Below are 25,511 nucleotides of genomic sequence, written 5' to 3'. Positions count from 1 at the left end.
AGCTATATATATATATGAATCGAATAAGGTTATGAACAAAGTTACTACCTCAAGTTACTTGGACAAGATTGCTGTAAAAGAGGAGTAAAAACCTAGAACCAAAAGAGTGATGAAATTGGATGAAAGATTGGAAGCAACTTAAGACATAAACTTGAATTGAAAGTTGTATTTTTGTAGTGTTTTTGTTGATCTTTTTATGGTGGTGTTTAAGGTGATTCTTGAGAGGATTTTTGCTGGAGTTCTTAGAGAGACATGAGGCTAGTAAGTGTGTGTGTTTAGCTAGAGAAATGATGTTCCAAAAATTGAAAATGGATGCATGTATTTATGGTGGTGTAAAAGGTGTATAAATTTGTAATTTTGTGAAAAGATCTTTTAATCATGTGAAATTGTCATACTAAATAACAAAAGTAGTTACCTTATACATAAGGCATGAACAAGGGCTGGTTGGTGGTGATTTGATGTGTATATACCAATAGTAAATACGTATAGAAGCTAGGTATGATACGAGTACATATACTCTAGATATACGTATAGAAATCTTGTGAAAAATGGAATGAGGATTCAAATATAGCTATCTTTTGTGAATATACTTATATTGTTTTATGTATTTAAGTCTTTAAAAGTGATTAAATACATTATATATACGATATATGTATAAACATTATAGGTCGTAAGTATTTATGTCAAATAACGTTACGTATAGTTATCGTTTTGAAAGCTTAAGTTAGTAGTTTCAAAATATACTTATAACTTATTGTTATTAATACAAAATGATATATTTAAACATCCTTAAATCATGTTAAATATGTATATATACATATATATACACAAACGTATAATTAACATATATTGTATAGTTCGTGATATCATCGGTCAAACTAGACGGTTAAACGTTATGTAAAACTCTTTTCAAAATCATAAATCTCAACAATTTAGATTGCTTATCATGTTGGTAAGTTTTAATTTATGTAAATATTAATCTTATAAGTGTAAAACGATCGGAAAAATCCGGGTCGTTACACGTGCATCATGCAATCTAGACGCAAAGACTCAATTGACACCTTGCGTAACCTAGAACAAAGATGCAAGTACGCAAACAAAACTTTGCGTGTACATGAAAGAAAAACCATATGCCATACGCAAAGACGCAAACAAAACCTTCCGTACAATGTGAGTCCTACGCAAATACGCAAGGTTAACCTTGCGTCTAAATATCAACCGAGTTTTACAACTTAAAACTAGCAAAAAGTCCTGGGTATCGTACGCAATCTCAATAATATACAAACAATATCACAAAATACAAACAAATTTCATTGACACATTTTATCGAACAGTTGGCGTAAAATAACTTTGTTTAAGCACAAAGAACGAAGAAAACTAACATAGATCGAATAATATAACAAATATAACATATATCTAAGAAAATCTAATATGTTCTTGAGACATAATGAACGATGATGGTGATACGATGATGTAGGTGGCGTATTAGCTCGCTTGTACTTTCGAAGATCGAAGATGGAATGATTAAGGTTGCGGCTTAGTGACGATGAAGATGGAAGGATGAACACGATGAAGATGTGAGGATGATGATGAAGATTTTGCGAGTGATTTGCGAGTGTTTGCGAGAATCTAAGGAAGCTTGATGACGATTTTGCGAGTGACAAGCGAATGGGCACCAGAGAGAAGCTTGCGTAAGAGTGTGGTTGGTGAGGTGAACAGTGAACGCAAAATGATTATTTAACCAGCTCTTTTTAGGTAAGACGCAAGGTCGCAAGTACGCAAGGTCGCAAGGACACAAGGTCGCAAGGACGCAAGGACTCTTGCGCCTTGCGAGGGCAAATTGTCAAACTTTTTTTTATGGGCTGTCAGTCAACAAGCTTCAAAAAAATGGGCATTTTGGTGATAATCCCATCTAAATACTCCTTCCATTCCATATTAGTTGTCCTCTTTTAATTTCAGAGGTATTTTCTTTTCAATTTTGAATTTAAATTAATATTTTGTGTTATATAGTATTTGATGAACGATACATCGGTAAAAATATATTCAAAATCAATCCATTGATATAACTTTTATCGAATAATATTTATTGAGTCGACAGCAAGCGTCGATTTATTAGCGACTTAACTGACTCTTAGAGCCTAAATAAAATTTCAGGCATGATTTAAAACCCATAAAAATTTGATTTTACCATTTTCATGACGTCTTAATTTAATTTTATTTTTTTTAAAAAAAATTTCCTTTCTTATTGGCCGGAGGTCCACTCGGAAGCAATCTCTCTATCCGTCGAATAGAGAGACAAGATGACTTTCTCTACATTTGAGAGTGTTTTCACTCTGGGTGAAAAAATGGCATGTCTTTATTCTCGGATAGGGGAAAGATTGTCTACATCTCACCTCTCCCATGCACCACTTATGTGGTATTGGTTTTATTGTTGTTGTTGTTGCAAAAATATTTAAAGTTAAAGGTGCAATGAAAAGATCTGTAAAGTCAAAACATAACTATTAATATGAAACGAAAGTAGTAGTACATTACGTTGAAGCATTTGTACTTTCTTTGTTTATAAGCAAAATATCTCTCCTTGTTCCTTAATATTTTTTATGAAACAAAAGAAATGAAACCAAGATAAATGAAGTGGAAGAAGTGAGATTCTTTCGATTTGAAAAGAAAAATTGAAAGAAAAGTAATAATAAAATCATTAATTCAGTTCATTTCCTTTAAGAACTCCAAATTTTTTTAATTTTTTTTTCCGTTTCTCTTCATTGCTCACAAAAATGAAACTAAGGAATAGTTTCCGTCTCATCCACCTTAATATTTTTGTTTTCTCAAAAAGATATCCACTTGCAGAAAAAACTATAATTATTAAATTCATTCAACTTCAAAAAAAATCTTCAATCATTAATTAATCATACTCATTTACAAAGTATTTCTTGTTATAATATATATATATATATATATATATATATATATATATATATATATATAAATGGATAGTCAATTATTGATACACAAAAGTAATATTATTGTATTACCTAAATTTGTGATATTTTTGCTATAAATAGCCATGAATGCAAGCATTAAACTTGCACCATTTCTCACACTTACAAAGTGTTTCTTTCTTTCTCTCCATTATCATCTTTGTTCTTACACTTCATTATTAGTATTCTTAATCAAGAATCAAATCACTAAAGGTAGTTATAAGCCTACTGAATTATAACATCAAGAATCAAACCACTAAAGGTAGTTATAAGCCTACTGAATTATAACACGTTATCAGCATGATAATCTTAATACTAATTATGGTTGGCTCTGCCACCTAAATGATATATGGTCGGTTATACCACCTGAATAATATATGGTCGACACTGTCGTCTAATTATCATTTATGTTACTAACATTTATATTTCAATTATCTAACATTTATATGGCCGACACTGTCGCCTAATTATCATTTATGTTACTAACATTTATATTTCTATTATCTAACATTTATATGGCCGACACTGTCGCCTAATTATCATTTATGTTTACTAATATTTATATTTATGTTATATAACATTTATTAATGATTGCTTACATATGGTCGACACTGTCACCTACTTATCATTTATGTTATATTAAATTTATGTTTAATGTTTATATACTTATGAATATAAAGTGACTATAATTTATCATGTTGTTTGTTTTAATAGAAAATGTCGAATCTGGAAAAGCTTAAATTTACTCCTTTAGAATCAACTGGAAACAACTACATGTCATGGGTTATAAAAGTAAAAATGCATCTTAAATCAATGGGCATTCTTGAAGCCATAAATGAAAACAACACTTGTTCTGAAAAAGAACAAGCAACGGCATGTTGCTTTATTCATCAACATATTGATGAATGCTTACAAAATAATTATGTCACTGTAGAAGATCCCCATGTTTTATGGGAAGGTCTCAAAAGCAGATTCAATAATCAAAGAGAAATTTTACTTCCAGCTGCTATGGAACAATGGAGAACATTAAGGTTCTAAGACTTTAAGAAAGTAAATGAATATAGCTCAGCTCTGTATAATACATATTCACAACTTAAATTCTGTAGACATGAAATAAGTGATGCAGACATGATGGAGAAAACTTTCTCCACAATGAATGCTGCAAACATCACGGTGTAAAGAAATTTGAGAATGCTAAAGTTCAAAACATATCCTGAACTTAATTCATATCTCTTAGTTGCAGAGCAAAATGATGAGCTATTAATGAAAAATCAGCAATCCCGTCCTACTGGTACACTTGCAATCCCTGAAGCAAATACTGTAAATAATTATAAACAGGGACAAGGACGCGGGCAAGGTCGTGGTTATAATAACCATCACCATCATCATGCCAAAAGCCATAACTATGGTAGAAACCATCCTTATGGTAATGGTAATGGGCGAGGACGTGGTCGTGGTCGTGGCCGTAGTGGTCAAAGAAATAATAATCCACGAAAATATAAATATCAACCACAAAACAAGCCCACTAAACAAGATGTTGAAGAAAATTCTTCTAAAAATTCTGAAGAATCTTGCTACAGATGTGGTAGAATGGGCCACTGGGCTAATACTTGCCGAACATCTAAACATCTTGTTAAGATGTATCAGGATTCGCTGAAAGATAAAGAAAAGGAAGTAAACTTTGTGGATAACGTCGATCCAACAGTCACTGAGAAACCATCTGATTTATATGAAGATTTCTTGAATGTTTAAGTTGTGTGTCTTTCGAAAAATAAACGATTTAATATCGTCTGTCTTTGTCATTATGTTTGCTAAATGTTTCAGTACTATCTATTTGCGTTTAAAATATTGTGTAATATTAATGTACTCACTATTTATTTCTTATATATGAAGTTCAATATGAATTTTGCTGGAATACAACATCAATCAAGTGGTGGAGATCTCTGTATAGCAGACAGTGGAACTACACACACTATACTTAAATCTGAGAAATATTTTATTGATCTAAAACCAATGGAAGGAACTATACATACAATATCAGGACCTACTAACTTGATAAAAGGGATAGGAAAGGCAAATTTCATACTACCAAATGGTACAAAATTTTTAATAAATGATGCCTTATTTTCTCCCAAGTCAAGCAGAAATTTATTGAGTTTCTCCGACATATACCTTAACGGGTATGATTATCAGTCAGTGACAACAGAAAATGAGAAATATTTAAGTATCACTGACAAGAGTCATGTGGTTGAAAAACTACCAAGACTTAGTTCTGGATTACATTATACACATATAAATGTACCAGAAATACATATGGTAGTTAACGAAAAATATATCGATCCTGTTGTATTCAGTTTATGGCATAACAGATTAGGCCATCCAGGATCAACAATGATGAAAAGGATTATTGAATGTACTCATGGACATCCACTAAAGGATAGAAAATTCCATCATGATACAATGGTTCCATGTACATCTTGCTCTCTTGGAAAATTGATAACTAGACCCTCACCACTTAAGGTTGAGAAAGAATCACCAATGTTTCTTGAAAGAATTCAAGGTGATATATGTGGACCAATTCATCCACCATGTGGACCATTTAGATATTTCATGGTTCTAATAGACGCATCTAGCAGATGGTCTCATGTTTGTCTGTTATCAAGCCGTAATGTGGCATTTGCAAAATTTCTTGCCCAAATTATTAAATTGAGAGCTCATTTTCCTGATTACACCATTAAAAGGGTAAGACTTGATAATGCTGGTGAATTTACATCTCAAGCATTTAATGACTATTGCATGTCTATAGGAATTGTTGTTGAACATTCTGTTGCTCATGTGCATACACAAAATGGTTTAGCCGAGTCATTGATTAAACGTTTACAGTTAATCGCTAGACCATTGATAATGAGAACAAAACTCCCTGTATCTATATGGGGTCATGCAATTTTATATGCTGCTGCATTGATTCGCATCAGACCAAGTGCAAGTCATAAATATTCCCCCCTACAACTTGCTTTTGGTCAAGAGCCAAATATTTCCCATCTTAGAACATTTGGTTGTGCAGTGTATGTTCCAATTACGACACCACAACGTACAAAAATGGGTCCTCAAAGGAGGTTGGGAATATATGTTGGATATGAAACATCTTCAATATTAAGGTATATTGAACCTATGATAGGTGACATTTTTACAGCACGTTTTGCTGATTGTCATTTTAATGAAACATTGTTCCCTAGATTAGGGGGAGAAATAAAAAATAAAGAAAATGATGTTTCATGGTGTGAACCTCAATTAAAGTATCTTGATCCTCGCACAAAAGAATGCGAGACAGAAGTTCAAAAGATAATGCATATACAAGAACTTGCAAATCAATTGCCTGATGCATTTACAGATACAAAAACGGTGACAAAATCATATATACCAGCAGTAAATACTCCAGCTCGAATTGAAATTCCAAAAGCTGGCAATAACGTCACTCATGAATCTTTGCCACGTCAGAAACGTGGAAGACCAATTGGTTCAAAGGATAAAAATCCTCGAAAAAGAAAATCAGCTGATAATGAAGTAAAAGAAAGTGTTCAAGAAGAACCACAAATCAGTACTCCTACTGTAGAGGAGATTGATGATGTCAATACAGAAATTGCAATCAATTATGCATATTCAAAAATATTATGGAACCGAAATGAAATGAAAAATCTTGATGAGAAATTTTCATTTAATGTTGCATATGACATCATGAATAATGATGATGATCCAGAAACAACATCTATGGTTGAATGTCAAAATAGACATGATTGGGCTCAATGGAAAGAAGCAATACGAGCTGAATTAGAATCACTCAATAAAAGAAAAGTTTTCGGATCCATCATGATCACTCCTAAAGATGTGAAACCTGTAGGATACAGATGGATTTTTGTCCGAAAAAGAAATGAGAAAAATGAAGTTACAAGGTATAAAGCTAGACTTGTAGCTCAAGGTTTTTCTCAAAGACCGGGAATTGATTATGAAGAAACTTATTCCCCTGTTATGGATGCAATTACTTTTAGGTACTTAATCAGCCTGGCAGTTTCTAAAAATTTAGAAATACATCTCATGGATGTTGTGACTGCTTACCTATATGGATCACTTGATAGTGATATATATATATATATGAAGATACCTAAAGGATTTAAGGTACCAGAAGCATCAAATGCAAAACCCAAAGAAATGTATTCGATTAAATTACAAAGATCTTTATATGGGTTAAAACAATCGGGACGTATGTGGTATAACCGATTAAGTGATTACTTGATAAGCAAAGGGTATACAAATAACCTTACTTGCCCTTGTGTTTTCATTAAGAAAATAACATCCGGATATGTGATCATAGCTGTTTATGTTGATGATCTTAACATCATAGGTACAAATAAAGAGATCTATGAAGCCATTCAACTTCTAAAGAAAGAATTTGAAATGAAAGATCTCGGAAAAACCAAGTATTGCCTTGGTTTACAAATTGAGCATATGCCTAATGGTTTACTTGTACATCAAACAACATATACTGAAAAGATTTTGAAACGTTTCAATATGGACAAGGCAAAACCATTAAGTACTGCTATGGTTGTTAGATCAATCAATGTTGAAACTGATCCATTTCGTCCATGTGAAGATCATGAAGATATTCTTAGACCAGAAGTACCATATCTTAGTGCAATTGGAGCTCTTATGTATCTTACAAATTGTACAAGACCTGACATTTCTTTTGCAGTTAATTTGTTGGCAAGGTTCAGCTATGCTCCTACCAAAAGACACTGGAATGGGATCAAACACATATTTCGATACCTTCGAGGAACTACTGATTTAGGATTATTTTATTCTAACGAATCAAAACAAGATTTGGTTGGTTATGCTGATGCAGGTTATTTATCTGATCCACATAAAGCTAAATCTCAAACTGGATATGTATTTCTAAATGGAGGTACTGCAATATCATGGCGTTCTCAAAAACAAACACTTGTTGCTACATCATCAAATCATGCCGAAGTGATTGCATTACATGAAGCTACTCGGGAATGTTTTTGGTTGAGATCAATGACACAAATCATTACTGATTCTTGTGGACTAGAACGCGATAAAAGTCCAACAATTATCTATGAAGATAATGCAGCTTGCATAGCACAGATGAAAGAAGGGTATATCAAAAGTGACCGAACCAAACACATACCTCCTAGATTCTTCTCATACACTCAAAATCTCATTAAGGACAACGAGATTGAAATGAGATATGTTCAATCCAGCAAAAACTCTGCTGATCTTTTCACGAAAGCACTTCCAACTGCTATTTTCAGAACACACGTTCATAACATTGGCATGAGACATGTTCAAAAGATGTAACAACCGAAGCGATGTCTACTTGAGGGGGAGTCAACTCCATGCTGCACTCTTTTTCCCTTAGCTAAAGTTTTTTCCACTGGATTTTTTTAGCAAGGTTTTTAACGAGGCAGTAACTTACAGTTGATCTTCAACAAACAAAATTGTTATCCAAGGGGGAGTGTTATAATATATAAATATATATATATATATAAATGAATAGTCAATTATTGATACACAAAAGTAATATTATTGTATTACCTAAACTTGTGATATTTTTGCTATAAATAGCCATGAATGCAAGCATTAAACTTGCACAATTTCTCACACTTACAAAGTGTTTCTTTCTTTCTCTCCATTATCATCTTTGTTCTTACACTTCATTATTAGTATTCTTAATCAAGAATCAAATCACTAAAGGTAGTTATAAGCCTACTGAATTATAACATCAAGAATCAAACCACTAAAGGTAGTTATAAGCCTACTGAATTATAACATTTCTTAAAAAGAAATCAGTCAAACATATATTGAATATAAGAGCAAAAGTAACATTTACTATGACATTGTATAATTTAACAAAATTTTATAGGGGATTATAGGAATAAGTGATTAGTTGTCAAGAGAACAAAACACATGGGGACTTTAATTGTCTTGACAAGTCAAACATCAATGACAAATACACATTTAACTTAACAAACAGATTGATTTTGTTTTTGTTGGTTTTTATAATTCTAAGTTCTTACACGCCTCTTATATAAATGCTAAATTACATACAAACATACTATATATAATTTTATCATATAGTAAGATTATCACCAAAATATATATAAAGGTTGACCATGTAAAAAGTCAAAGCATCCATCCAGGGATTACTCCATTCATATTCTGCCCACTTGTTGAAGCCGTTAACTGGGCTGAACCAATTCTGTTATACCTGTCAGTTAAAACTCATTTAGTTCTTGATAGTTTCTATTCTTGCGCCTAACGGACAGTAAGAAAGAATTAATGCATAATTACGTGTTTAACATGCGGTCAATACAATTAGAAGTACAAGTCGCACCCAACCAGCGACGAATCTAGGATCGATATTCAGCGGGGTCATATACTATATGAGTGGTACTTTACGAATTATTTTTCTAAAATATGGCCGTTTTTGTTTCAAAAAACTATCAATTTTAAAAGTATATGAGGTTCTATCTTTAAATTTAGTGGTGTCCTATCAAATTTTAGTAGTAAATTGTAAAAAGAAATTAAAAAATAGTGCGGTCAAAGGACATGATACTATGTAGACTCGTCAACCCATCAAAATATGAAAGTAGACGAATAACTCTGAGGTATTTACCCAACGTGTGAATTGTCGTTGCAATCTAAAGGCTGAAAGAAATCTTGATAAGATTGCGAATGCTGTTGTTGTTGATGTTGTTGTTCATATGAACAATAGTTTTCTGCTGCTGCCCATGATGGTCCTGCTTGATTTTCTGCATACGCTTCCTCCAGCTGCTAAAACAAATTAAAAACACAAAACTCGTTGTTTTATGCATTGAAAATTGATCTTTTGATTGTTTTCCATAACATGTTAATTTATGCAATTTAATTCGTATTAAAATGTGTGGACTTGGTAGATGTTATTACCTTATTCTGCAAATCTTTGTTAGCTTCAAGCCACATCCTTTCCTGTAATTTCATCGCCGAATACTTGTAATTTACCATCACTTTTGGTTGATAAATTCAAAGAAAAAAAAAAAATTTACCTTAGCTTGAAGTTCAGAAAGCTGATCCAACATTGACTGCGTCTACAATAAAGCAATCGACAAAAATGTTATGATCTTTTACCCTCCATCCCACAAAAACTGTACTAGTTTGACTTTTAAAGTTTTTTTTTCCAACTTTAACGTTAAATATTTTATTTTTATGATATAATTTAAAGTCAATGTTGTAGTTGAAAAAATTTGAAAAGTCAAATTAGACAGTTTATTTGGAACGGGGGAGTAAAATTTTAACTACATGCAGAGAACAATATATGCATAGAGACATTGAAAAGACTTTTTTACCCTTATGGACCGAATTTGCTTCAAGGTAGAGTCTAGTTGTCGCTCTAGTTGTTCAAGTTCCTTGAGACTTAGTGATTCCAAGTCCTCCCCTGATACTTTCCTGTCATACAGACATAAATCTTGTAAGCCTAATTGGTGCATCATATCATTAATTCCTTATGTCATGCACCGGTTAAAAAGATGTGTAATTAAATCGTACCTTTGGTACTGTTGTAGAGATTCGTATTTGGCTTTCAGCTTCATATACTCCTTGTAGCTGGTTTCCTAAAGAAAGTAATTAAACGGGTAAACAAATAAGGTTTTCACTGTTCATTCAGACTACTCGAGGAATGGAGCATTTTGTACGCGGTCTAACTAAGTTATTCCGTGACTGTTTCCGACCCTTTTCCCTGGCCACTTTAAGATATGGCTAGATTTGAACCCGAGATCTTTTGTCAGCACATAGGTCTAAAGCAAGTAAAAATAAAAAATTTATGGGTTCAAATTTAATAAAGTTGGATCAAAGGACCTTTTGACCTAACGGATCTCATCAACACGTTGTGTTCAAGTATCATTAGCAGACAGTATTATCGTTTTAAAACAAAAAGTTGAGTAACATCTGATATTGTGAACTTAAAAGATACCTCTGCGTTGTTTGTTGATCTGTCGATTTCCATTGAACCGTAAGTGCAATTCTGGTACCTTTCAAGCATCTTCACCATGCTGAAATAAGATTACTCAAGTTCATTTAAAATTCGTTGATAACTAATCAAGTTAATGCGAATTAGCGAGTCATGATCAATAGTGGTAGGATAATTTAGCAAACTTATAAGTATATATGATACTGTTACTGTTGGTATTAAACTAGGATGATCAACTATATTTGGTGCATGGATCTTCATGAAAGTACATAATCAATTGCACCCACTCATAAATGTATGCACTCAGTAAGAATTAAACTACATTTTTATTAATGATTTGATTATAATTGTGATAATCACTTATTTTTAAATTTAAATGATTCATGTACGTTTGTCATTTACATAATTATGTGTAGGGGTGGATTTAGGATTCGTAGTCAGTGGTGTCACTAGTTGAAAGCTCAAAATAATTTACAGTATCCAGTAGTGTCACACAAAAAAAATTTTACACTATCAGTGGTATCAATAGTTAAAATTTCAAAAAAAATTCTACTGCATAGCGTATTTCAATAGTAGCCCTTGCTACCACTGGACTTTAAGTAGGTACGCCCCTGATTATGTCTCCCAAAGTTCGTCTGTTCCACAAGTACAAGAACTAGCAATGTTTGTGAGTGTAATTTGTATTTATCGAATAATTTTAATTCCTAGCTAGTTAGCTGCTTATAATGTATGAGAATTAGAAGCAATATCACACTAAGCAATCTCTATAGCCGATTACAATAAGCTAACAAGACCCATTACAAAGGTAAACAATAGACACGTTCAAACATTACTCCGACTAACCTGAAATAAAGGAAAACATTACTCGTTCTAGGTTTAGACTACGCTACATAATCAAAGGCGAAGCCAAGATTTACGGATAAGAGAGTGGTATTCCTCGAAAAGTAAATATCAATATAAAAATTAGGGGATGTTAGAATTTATAACTAGGGGATCTTGACCATCAAATTATTATTTTTAATGCACTAAAATATGCACATTTGAAGAGTTCAAAGGTGCAAAAGCATCGGGAAATTGATGAAAATACACTTTTTTAAGGCTTCAAACAAAATACACTTTTTTAAAAAAAAATTGCCTTTTTACACCATTCGGTAGACGGGATTTCTGTCTATCACCTTTATCTGTCGTCTACTACCATTTTTACAAAGTAGTAGACAGTAACAACAAGGTAGTAGACAGTGACAACAAAGCAGTAGACAGCCAATTACAAGGTAGCTGACCGTCTACTGCCTTGTTGTTACTGTCTACTACCTTGTTGTAGGTGTCGACTGATATGTATTATTGGTGTCGACACCTACAACAAGGTAGTAGACAGTAACAACAAGGCAGTAGACGGTCAGCTACCTTGTAATTGACTGTCTACTGCTTTGTTCTCACTGTCTACTACCTTGTTGTTACTGTCTACTACTTTGTAAAAATGGTAGTAGATGACAGATAAAGGTGGTAGACAGAAATTCCGTCTACCGAATGGTGTAAAAAGATAATTTTTTTTAAAAAAGTGTATTTTGTTTGAAGCCTTAAAAAAAGTGTATTTTGAACAATTTCCCCAAAAGCATCCCCTCTCTACACGTAACTGAAAACACATGCGAGTACTATAGCCCACAACAAACCTTAAAACCCACTTAATTAGAACAGCCCAAATAGAAGTAAAAAAAGAGGATAAACTGGCCCAATAATGTATCCATTTCACTATTCAAAATTAGTGGAAATAAGATTTACTCTATATCATGATGTGTATTATGTTAGCAATAAAATGCCTTATAGCAGTTATATTCTTCATTTTTAAGGAGGGTCTAGACGTTTAGAATTGATACTAGTGAAATGACCCGTGAAATTACGGATTTATTTAAACGAAACAGTTAATGTTATATTATAGGTATTAAGTGAAATTAAACGCTAAAGTCATTTAGTTTAATGACCCGACGGATTCCGACTAAGAAACTTCTCGTTGTTTTTATAAACACATTGATGTACTTAACTTGATCGAAATAAATGAACTACATTTATTCTCTCACCATCATCTTCCAATTTTCATCACTATTACTATTTTTCATGTTATAAAAGTCTACATTAGAACCTTTTATTGAGACGTTATTTTACATACATATATAACGTAATTAATCTCGTAAATAGAACTCATATTTAAATTTGAATAATAATATAATAATAATTAATAATTAATGAGAGTGAATTTTTTTCTCCAAAAACATGAAATAGATAAATGGATCTCATTCAATTAGTTATTAATTAGATTAATGATATCATTTTAAGCGTTTAGATTTTTTTCTTTTTCTTTTTGATTTTTTTAATAAATGAATTAAGCTAATAATGACATCATCTGTAACAACCCAAACCGTAACCGACCAAACACGACGAAATTTCAAACAAAAAAAAAAATTTCTGGTGCAGGCCATCTGCGCGGCGCGCCAGGTGGCCGCGCGGCGCGCCAAACCACCTGGACAGCCCGCTGTCCCCGGAAGTCAATTTAATGAAAATGTTTGACTAGTTCCCGACACGTTTAGCTAAAACGCTTTTAACCATGACTTCATATATGAAAAACTAGCACGTTTAATTAATAAAATCAAATTTACGAAGCGGGTCCCACTTCGACCCAAATTACCCCTTGAGTACCAAAATGCAATATTTGACCATAAGACATTTAATACAAAACGAAGCCGAGCATGGCGATTGGGGATACGCTACCCAATCCTAAACAATCCAAAAGCAAGCCTCTAAAGCAAACTATGCAAGTCTTCTAGTCCTCGCGCTTACCCGAGCCACCAATCCGCATGCAATCTATAAAAAGAGTCAACAACGAGAGGGTAAGCTAATGCTTAGTGAGTAGAATAAATATATACATGCATATACAACTTACCTACTCGCATCCACGACATCACATAAATACACATAAATCACTTACCTCATCGTACCAAACGCTAGTATCATCAAATCGTATAACTAGCAACCTCATAAGCAATCAATAGCTAGTAACGTCAAACCGTACAACTAGCAACATCATTAGCATAAATAAATATAAATAATAAATCAAATTAAATGCTAGCATCAACAATTACAATTCATGGTTAACCAATCTCTTCGCTGGGGAACGACTTCGCGAATCAAGTCATCGATGTTCATAACATTCGTTAGCTTCCAAAAACGGCTATGGCATGCTAACCCCCCGAGGTGTTCCAAAAACGGCTATGGCATCACCCCTCAAGTGTTCCAAAAACGGCTATGGCATCACTTGCTCAATGTGAGTAGAACACGGCTATTACTCACGCTTTCGTACACCAACACGGCTATGTGTACGGGTAACTCAAATAACAACGTGGGAGTAAAACACGGCTATTACTTGCCACTAAATACACAAACACGGCTATTACTTGCCACTAAATGCACAAACACGGCTATGTGCCTTAGTACAAAACATGGACTAATACGGCTAAGTCCCACAACCTTGGTCACAAAACGGCTATGTGACACCATCAACACGGTACATAAATCATATACATACATATATACATATTCCACTCACAATAATCATTATGGACAAGAACGGCTATGTCCCACCACTACGGTCACAAAAACGGCTATGTGACATCATTACTACGGGCAACTATCAATGTGGACAAAACGTCTATATCTCACAACTATGGTCACCAAACGGCTATATCCCACAACTATGGTCACCAAACGGCTATGTGACACCATTTCCACGGGCACATAAATCATATACATACATATATAGATATTCCACTCACCTTGAAGTCTTGAAGAATGCTTCCAAGTAATCCGCAACTCGCCAATGGAAAGTACCTATTCCATTACCACAATTACAATAATACACTTAGAGTGGATTTACAAATCAACCCAATTCGTCACTAAGTTCAATTTCGACCCAAATGCACTTCCAAGCACAAACCGTGCCCAAACTAACCAATAGTCACTAACACAAGTGAGAATGGTCCTAATATGCCAATTAAACCCGAACACAAGTGTTAAACACGTGTCATACCCATTTTGACACTTAAACCCTAATTTTGACCCATAAAGGTCAAAATCTCATTCTTTGCAAGTTTTGACACCAAAACACATTTAACTCGGTTTTATACTTCAACTTAATCCATTTTAAGTTTATAAACTTCATTAAATCGCCAATTGGGTCATAATCACCACGAAACCCTAATTTGACCCAAAGTCAAAGTTAGTCAACCAAATAACCCTAAATGGGTTCCAATACTTCCATAATCACTAACTTAAGTGATTTAACTAATTTCAAGTTCTAAACATGGCCAAATAGTTCACCAACCCGAAATCCGCCAACAATTAACAACAAACCCGATTACTAGCATCACTAAACTCATTTCATCACCTAAAAGGGTTTTACAACTAATTAACTCAAAACCCTAACTTGAATATCAAATTAGATAAATGAAATTCGGAGTTTGAGCTTACCAATACTATCACCGCGTAGCCGAGAACAAAAGGAACAACTTTAAAACCCGAGACTTTAAACGATTCGAGCTTCTTCTTCACCAAAACCTCCAATCTCTCTCTAAATATTTGGAAGGGATGAATGGACATGAAAAATGATCCAAAACTGATCCAAAGTAGCTAATATGGCACACAAATCCGGCCCCATGTGATTTTACCCTTTTACCCCTCATTTAATTTAAATAAAAACAAGGGAGTTCTGTCAGCAGCAATCGGCGCGGCGCGCCCCTACCCCGCGCGGCGCGCGGCCTCTCTGAAACAGATTCTTTTTCATTTTAAACTTTATATAAATAATCCGCGAAACCCAATCTCGAATGTCTTAATACACAAACAAGCAAGATAAATATTCGGGTCTTACAACTCTCCCCCACTTAAACTCGATCACGTCCTCGTGATCCTCATCACTTAACCACGTGGACCTCACCCTACGGTCCTCGACATAAGTCCCAATCCGACTTTCCTAAGCAACTCTTTCCCAACGAATCGCTTTCCACAACTAAATCGTCACCCGCGATTTATCAAAACCACAATCCGAGCACTACAACCATGCTCCTTCCCTAACATCGGGAAAACTCAACCACTCTCGTACCGAGATATAAATCCCTTAGCGTACTATTACCGAGTACAACGCTAAAAGCAACTAAGTCTCAACCTAAGGTCATCAACCCGAAACGATGAAGACCGAACCAAACGAATCCTTACGGACAACACCACTTAACAACATCCATTGTAGTGCGCAATACGACCCATACGCAGCTACCGTAACAACACAAACCCACGGTTAGAAACCGATAGCGCCCAAAACGGCTATGGGAACACAAGTCCCAAGGTGTACGAAATCATCCATCGTCACACCCGTAACAAACATGTGAGCGAAACACGGCTATCGCATCACTAATCATACCACGTGGTCCTCACGACCCCACCATCGACGCATAAAACGACCGATAGTTCCCACAACATGGTCCTTACGACCCCACCATTGGTGTATCAAACAACCAATAGATTACAACTCAACATGGCCGAAACAACCCGAGCCAAAACACATATGGAGGATGGTCGAAACAACCCGAACCTTTGTGAATTCGCACAACCACCCGACATTCACTACCTCAAACTATGAGCCCAACCAACAGGGACAATCGTACTACCCGAAATATTGTGAATACGAACAACCCGATATTCACGTCCCACAACACAACTCTCTTGATGAAGTCAGCGGACCCCGAAGGTCATGCTCCACCAATCTCAATACCGGATGAAGTCAGCGGACCCGAAGATCATGCTTCACCGATCTCAACACCACGCTCATGACGAAGTCAGCGGACCCTAAAGATCATGCTCCATCAATCACGTACTCCCATGATGAAGTCAGCGGACCCTAAAGATCATGCTCCATCACGTAACCATACTATAATGAAGTCAGCGGACCCGAAAGTCATGCTTCATTAATCCACAATACTACGATGAAGTCAGCGGACCCTAAAGATCATGCTCCATCAACCACATACCATAATCGAGCAAGAACCACCTATATCAAACATAGGTACCGAACAAGAATTCTCCAAAAGAGAACCCGACACACACCTTCCTTAACCGAAGGATTTCACCTTGCTCACCAAACACGACCATTATCTCTCAACGAGGTTTACCACCTTACCACCTCGGTGGTAATTCCAATCCAAACCATAAGTACAATTTATCCGAAATCGTACCCTACCACAAATCGACCAAAACTAGGTCTCGACAAAAATTTCCGGATCTACCAAAAGCATCATCCGAAATATCACACTAAAACTTCCTCGTGCGGGAGTGCGACTCCCCCACTTGGAACCACGTTCCTATCTCACAACTCGTACAACCGTACAATGCTACCAAAGGTAGACTTTACCGACGATTGGGTACACACGACCCATCACTACACCTTGCTCCAACCTTGAGCATACAAAGGATTTCAATCAATCCTTAAACACTTCGAACGAAAAGTGTAGCACGATTACACAAACCATACCCTCGCAATTATCCGATTGCTTTAGTTTGTCAAGTTTCACCTAGTCACTCATGTACCTACGGGTTTCTCCCGGTACCCTAAGTACAATGTAACCACAACACAATCGGAGTCGACACCACGCTAGTAGGTATAAAAGAGGCACCTAATGTCGCGTCATAAAGACTCCATTACCGACATACATCGAGATTTCAAACACTCGATCTCAAGGGTTCCAATCACCCGGCGAACCTCATGGTTCATCACTTCAACATAAAAGCGAACACGCGCTTAACAATCGGACACCAAAACCATTTCCGTGGCTTGGTAGAAACATTTCCCAAACAATAAGGAATGCTTGGTTGCACCAAGTCTTACACCCTTCACCAATCAATTAAAACGTCACCATAGGGTACTTCCATTAGGAACGTCACCCATAACAACAATATGCACAAACCAAGGCATTTAACAACTCACTTCCAAACGGCACTCGATAAACAATCAAAAGACATATTTATTAAAATGAAACGTGCCTTAACGTCTCCTCGCCGCACCCGTCCCCGCTAACTTGGGACGTTCCGACTTACGATGTCCTTCTTTTTGGCAATAAAAGCACACCATACTACCACCCTTTGGTACCGAACATTCCCAATATTTGTGACCCCTCACGCCACAATTGTAACACCTAGGCGCACTAGAATCCGATATACCCGTCCGTGTACCACCCGTGCTCACGCTCGGACCCTTAGTCCTCTTACTCGGAGCACCATAAGAAACAACCCTTATCTCCCTTGAAGGTTCACCCTTCTTCGATCGTGTATGCGACTCGAAACCTCTAGCCAAGTCGAATAATTCCGAAAACGATTTCGCTTGACCCCGACTAATCTTACTTTTCAAGTCATCATTCAAGGTCCGATAGAAATCCCCCATCAACAAACGATCATTTCCCAAATACTCCGGACAAAAACGAGCCTTTGCCATAAAGGTCGCCTTAAGAGTACTCAATTCCATAGGTCCTTGTCGCAAATTTCGCAACTCATTACGCAATTCCCACAAATCGGCCGAAGTCCGGAACTCCTCAAAGAATTCCTCCTTAAACTCGTCCCACGATAAGGCCATAAACGTCTCGCCACCGACAAGATCAATCTTACCATCCAACCAATCCCTTGCCCTACCCCGCAACAAACTCGTAGCGAGTCTCGTCTTTCTCTCGGGAGGGCAATCAATAGTACGGAAACACCCTTCGACGTCCGAAATCCAAGTTGTGCTTACCAAAGGATCCGGTTTTCCGTCGTACATCGGGGGTTTAGTCCTCATGAAGCTTTTAAGATAACGCTCCATTTCACTACTACTTTGAAGTTCGGAATACTTCCTTTCCATTCTTTCTTCCAACCCACGCATTTGCTCCGCAACGGCGGCCGCAACTCTAGCGTTAAACTCCGCGTCGTTCGTATCGATCCCACTTCCCGTCGCCATTCTAAGGAATGCAACACGATTAGATCACGAACGTATAAAACCGTACGCACGACACAGCCCCATCTTGCTAAACACTCATCGTACATCACTTGTTAGACACGATTTGCACCCGTAATAAGGTTTGCAAGTTCTTATTACGCACACATGCCGCATCGACTCGTTAGTACAACGACCGTCTCGCTCGATGATATACACAAACATAACCAAAATTCTACGCGGTACAAACACACGCGAGAATTACTATCACAACACAAGAGCATATTAATAATATCCGCATTACTAATATAAACGTTAGTCAACCTATAAACAAGGCACTAACTAAACCCATTCCGACCCGTAATCCTACAAGTCCCGCAACAATTTAAGCACACACAAGTCTAAGTCTAGGCACCTATCTCAAGTCACCTAAATCCCTTAGACCATGCTCTGATACCACTTGTAACAACCCAAACCGTAACCGACCAAACACGACGAAATTTCAAACAAAAAAAAAAATTTCTGGTGCAGGCCATCTGCGCGGCGCGCCAGGTGGCCGCGCGGCGCGCCAAACCACCTGGACAGCCCGCTGTCCCCGGAAGTCAATTTAATGAAAATGTTTGACTAGTTCCCGACACGTTTAGCTAAAACGCTTTTAACCATGACTTCATATATGAAAAACTAGCACGTTTAATTAATAAAATCAAATTTACGAAGCGGGTCCCACTTCGACCCAAATTACCCCTTGAGTACCAAAATGCAATATTTGACCATAAGACATTTAATACAAAACGAAGCCGAGCATGGCGATTGGGGATACGCTACCCAATCCTAAACAATCCAAAAGCAAGCCTCTAAAGCAAACTATGCAAGTCTTCTAGTCCTCGCGCTTACCCGAGCCACCAATCCGCATGCAATCTATAAAAAGAGTCAACAACGAGAGGGTAAGCTAATGCTTAGTGAGTAGAATAAATATATACATGCATATACAACTTACCTACTCGCATCCACGACATCACATAAATACACATAAATCACTTACCTCATCGTACCAAACGCTAGTATCATCAAATCGTATAACTAGCAACCTCATAAGCAATCAATAGCTAGTAACGTCAAACCGTACAACTAGCAACATCATTAGCATAAATAAATATAAATAATAAATCAAATTAAATGCTAGCATCAACAATTACAATTCATGGTTAACCAATCTCTTCGCTGGGGAACGACTTCGCGAATCAAGTCATCGATGTTCATAACATTCGTTAGCTTCCAAAAACGGCTATGGCATGCTAACCCCCCGAGGTGTTCCAAAAACGGCTATGGCATCACCCCTCAAGTGTTCCAAAAACGGCTATGGCATCACTTGCTCAATGTGAGTAGAACACGGCTATTACTCACGCTTTCGTACACCAACACGGCTATGTGTACGGGTAACTCAAATAACAACGTGGGAGTAAAACACGGCTATTACTTGCCACTAAATACACAAACACGGCTATTACTTGCCACTAAATGCACAAACACGGCTATGTGCCTTAGTACAAAACATGGACTAATACGGCTAAGTCCCACAACCTTGGTCACAAAACGGCTATGTGACACCATCAACACGGTACATAAATCATATACATACATATATACATATTCCACTCACAATAATCATTATGGACAAGAACGGCTATGTCCCACCACTACGGTCACAAAAACGGCTATGTGACATCATTACTACGGGCAACTATCAATGTGGACAAAACGTCTATATCTCACAACTATGGTCACCAAACGGCTATATCCCACAACTATGGTCACCAAACGGCTATGTGACACCATTTCCACGGGCACATAAATCATATACATACATATATAGATATTCCACTCACCTTGAAGTCTTGAAGAATGCTTCCAAGTAATCCGCAACTCGCCAATGGAAAGTACCTATTCCATTACCACAATTACAATAATACACTTAGAGTGGATTTACAAATCAACCCAATTCGTCACTAAGTTCAATTTCGACCCAAATGCACTTCCAAGCACAAACCGTGCCCAAACTAACCAATAGTCACTAACACAAGTGAGAATGGTCCTAATATGCCAATTAAACCCGAACACAAGTGTTAAACACGTGTCATACCCATTTTGACACTTAAACCCTAATTTTGACCCATAAAGGTCAAAATCTCATTCTTTGCAAGTTTTGACACCAAAACACATTTAACTCGGTTTTATACTTCAACTTAATCCATTTTAAGTTTATAAACTTCATTAAATCGCCAATTGGGTCATAATCACCACGAAACCCTAATTTGACCCAAAGTCAAAGTTAGTCAACCAAATAACCCTAAATGGGTTCCAATACTTCCATAATCACTAACTTAAGTGATTTAACTAATTTCAAGTTCTAAACATGGCCAAATAGTTCACCAACCCGAAATCCGCCAACAATTAACAACAAACCCGATTACTAGCATCACTAAACTCATTTCATCACCTAAAAGGGTTTTACAACTAATTAACTCAAAACCCTAACTTGAATATCAAATTAGATAAATGAAATTCGGAGTTTGAGCTTACCAATACTATCACCGCGTAGCCGAGAACAAAAGGAACAACTTTAAAACCCGAGACTTTAAACGATTCGAGCTTCTTCTTCACCAAAACCTCCAATCTCTCTCTAAATATTTGGAAGGGATGAATGGACATGAAAAATGATCCAAAACTGATCCAAAGTAGCTAATATGGCACACAAATCCGGCCCCATGTGATTTTACCCTTTTACCCCTCATTTAATTTAAATAAAAACAAGGGAGTTCTGTCAGCAGCAATCGGCGCGGCGCGCCCCTACCCCGCGCGGCGCGCGGCCTCTCTGAAACAGATTCTTTTTCATTTTAAACTTTATATAAATAATCCGCGAAACCCAATCTCGAATGTCTTAATACACAAACAAGCAAGATAAATATTCGGGTCTTACATCATCATTATAGAATTTTAATAGAAACTATATAGATATAAACTTCTGAATTAATTTGCAGCATTTTGCAAAGCGCCAAGTATGCAATTTAATTTCATAAACTCTGCATGTATTACAATATTCCGATACTTACGATAGTATTCAAATATTGATTTTTTGAAAAAATGGAAATATGAGACTCCCTAATCAACTAAAAATGAAGCTTCTACAATTGCGCACCCCTTTTTATTTTCATCATGTTCATGCTTTCTCAATTCTTCGAGATTTTTGTTCATCTAAAGATTAATTTAGGTAGTTGTGATTTACTTGAAAACAACAACTGTTGGAGCATAATCAGTTATAAAAATATGAAAAACCATCATACATTGGAATTGGAAATAATATTGTCAGTATATAAGCTTATGAGAACATCCCTCTACTACCACACCAATTGGTTTAGAGTACTAATGGACTCATGGGTTTATATATTAGACATGTTGTTGGACTTAAATGATCCTACAAATGATATCAGAGCTAAGGTTGAAGCACAGATGTGGATGGTGCAACATCGAAGCAGGTTAGTAGAAAGAAAGCAGTAGCAAGCATGTAGCATGTAGCCAAACCGATTAAGGGTGTTTAGAGTATAATTGGATATAAATAGATGAAACACCATCCCACATCGAATGTTGGAAAGAAATATTGTCACTATATAAGCTTATAGATGAAAAACATCCCACATTTCTGGTTGGAAAGAAATATTTTCGATATCTAAGTTTATGAGAACCTACCTCTATCACCTTGGTTTAAGATTACTAAGGAACTCATGGACGTATATGTTAGACATGTTGCCACACCCACGGGAAGAAGAATGATAGACATATATAAACACATATAAACATACATAAACGTATATACATAAACATACCTACTTATACATACATACACACACACACACAAATAAAAATCATATAAGATGTCGTAGGTAGTCGTCTCTTAACATGGCCGAACCATCTAAGTCGACATTTTATGATCTTGTTGATGATGCTTCTGACTCCCAAGTCTCGTCTAAAAACTCCATTTGGAATCATATCCGACATTGTTTTACACCACAGCCACCTAAGCATCTTCATCTCGGCCACCTCCATTCTTCTCTTTTGAGCTTTCCTCATTAGAGATGGCACCCGCGGGTAACGGGCACGGATGCTTAATATCCGCGACCCGCCCGTCAGGATTTTTTTGTACCCCCGGGTACCCGTTTACCTGCCAACGGGTAAAATTTTGTGCCCGTAACCGTGACCCGCGGGTAAACCCGTGAGTTTACAAAATATGCAGTTTAACTAATGTTTAATCACGAGTACCCGCTTCCCGCAGGTAAACCCGCGAATAATTAGGAAAATACAATAAAAAAAATAAATTATAGATTATATAATTAAGTATATGTATGCGGGTAAACAGGTATACCCGCCAAAGGCGGATGTATATAATATTTAGTGGTAGCATGGGCTACCACTGAAATACGCGATACAGTGGAAAATTTCGGGGTTTTTAACTAGTTATACCACTGGATAGTGTAATTTTTTTTGAACTTTTAGCTAGTGACACCAGTGACTACCAAACCTAGATCCGCCACTGATACCCGCGAGTAGCTGAAACGGGCATCACGGATTGATGGGTCGGATTTTACTCGCGACGGATATGAGATACCCGCAACCCGCCAACGACTATAAAATTTTACCTGACCCGTGTCCGCGGGTACATTTTTTTATAAATGTCCGCGAGTCACGGGCACGGGTACCCGCGGGTCACAGGTTTTTCATCCGCCCATTGCTATCCCTATTCCTCATTGGCCAACACTATAATCCGTATAACAAAGATGGTCTAATTGCCACCTTGAAGAATTTCTCCTTCAATTTGAAAGGTACTTTCTTGTCGTACATGACCCCTGTTGCTACTCTTCATTTTAACGATCCTACTTTTATATGGTGGAACACGTCATCATCAATCCTCCCCAACTTGTGGAGCACCGATCCTAGGTATTTAAAAGAATCCTGCAGGTATAAGATCTGACGTCCAATGTGGATGTTTTCTCTATCCCTATGATCGTCTTCGTTCCTGTCAAAATCACACCTAAGATATTTCATTTTCTTTATGCTAATACGCAAACCATTTCGTTCTAAGGCCTCCCTCTATAGCTCCAGTCTTCTATTTGGCTCTTCCTTGAATTTTGCAACTAGTATAATATCGTCGGCAAAGATCAAGCATCATGGTATGCTTTCCTGAATCTCACGAGACACCTCGTCAGGGATCAGAGCAAAAAGGTATGTGCTAAGGGATGATCCTTTGTGTAAACCTACGCCTATGGGAAAAACTTTGCGCTTCCCACTGGCATCCGTACGCAAGTCCTGACCCCTTCGTACATATCTCTAATAACTCTAACATATCTAATATATCAGCTCTCGGGGGACGCTGTCATAAGCTTTTCTAAATTTAAGCAAGCCATGTGTAAGTTCTTTTGGCTTTTCCTATACTTCTCCATAAAGCTCCTAATAATATGAACTGCCTCCTTCGAAGATCGCCCCGACATGAAAACGAATTGGTTCTCTCACACCTTTATCTCATGCATGATTATCAAGTTATCTACTTAATAACGGGTGTGGAGAGTGTGAAGTGTAAGCCCTTGAGAGTTAACTATTGTCGCGTAAATAGCGGGGTTCAAGAGGCAGCGACCCATGCAGGGGTCTAAGGGGTGGAGGTAGAGGGGAAGTAGGCAAGCAGCCCCTCGCAAGGTGCGGGGAAGCACTCCACCAAAATGGTATTTTACCATACTCGTTAATGAAAAGTTGTGTCCCAAATGTTTTTCTCGCCATATACCGAGCTGTATTTTTCCACCAAAACGAAGGATTGAACCCATTCATTTTCAACTTAATTTAACTATTTTTCTCTCTAAAAAAACAATAGTAAACTTTCATATGAAAACACAGAAACACATGCATTTACTTTAATAAATTAATCTTGATTTTATTGTTGAAAATACTTCACAAAGAAAGTATTTACACGAATCAGGAAGAAATTCAGATTATTATTCTATACTCAGCTTCTAAGATTGATGTAGGCTATATTAACTTGGTTATACAATTAAGTGAACAGCATATTATAGGTCTATATTATATTAATTTTTTCTTCCATCAACTAGAAATTGTGGGGTCCATGGTGGTTTTGTGTTGACTAATGTCGTGGGTGCGTTTGAGGCCCTTTCCTTTTCGGGGGTGCCTCTATGTTTGGACCCGACGACGATCTTTCAGTTGGAGATCTAATTGCAGATTTGAAGGAGTATTCAATTTTTGCAGTTTAGGCTCATCTGGTGACGGCTCAGGTTGCATGCGATTGCAGGTTTTTTTTATGTTACTAGGATAGTTAGGGATGACAATGGATGTTCGATCCATGAGATATTCATCCAATCCGATCCATTTAAATGGATATAAATGGATAATAAGCGGATATGGATGTTTATATGAATGATGTAAAAAATTAGTTGATCGGATATGTATGACAGTTTATCATCCA

At 36.6% G+C, this 25,511-nt stretch overlaps 1 protein-coding gene across 2 annotated transcripts in view; it reads right to left on the bottom strand.

Moving 5' to 3' along the window:
- Positions 1–8,965: 8,965 nt before the first annotated feature.
- The window catches only part of LOC139861221 (agamous-like MADS-box protein MADS2), a 28,773-nt gene continuing 12,227 nt past the window's right edge, over positions 8,966–25,511 (bottom strand). Inside the window, exons 2-8 of one of the 2 annotated variants that reach the window (XM_071849538.1) lie at positions 10,999–11,077; positions 10,575–10,639; positions 10,376–10,475; positions 10,076–10,117; positions 9,957–9,998; positions 9,667–9,824; positions 8,966–9,258 (exon numbers count right to left, since the gene is read on the bottom strand). In XM_071849538.1, the coding sequence (XP_071705639.1) occupies positions 9,174–9,258; positions 9,667–9,824; positions 9,957–9,998; positions 10,076–10,117; positions 10,376–10,475; positions 10,575–10,639; positions 10,999–11,077 (571 nt within the window). In that variant the 3' untranslated portion in view covers positions 8,966–9,173. The remainder of the gene's footprint in view (positions 9,259–9,666; positions 9,825–9,956; positions 9,999–10,075; positions 10,118–10,375; positions 10,476–10,574; positions 10,640–10,998; positions 11,078–25,511) is intronic. The other variant, XM_071849539.1, reaches the window with a different exon arrangement.

The sequence above is a fragment of the Rutidosis leptorrhynchoides genome, chromosome 8 (genome assembly GCF_046630445.1).
Source record: "Rutidosis leptorrhynchoides isolate AG116_Rl617_1_P2 chromosome 8, CSIRO_AGI_Rlap_v1, whole genome shotgun sequence".
NCBI lineage: Eukaryota > Viridiplantae > Streptophyta > Magnoliopsida > Asterales > Asteraceae > Rutidosis > Rutidosis leptorrhynchoides.
Note: the sequence above shows the minus strand (reverse complement) of the source record. Positions and strands in the feature narration are given on the sequence as shown.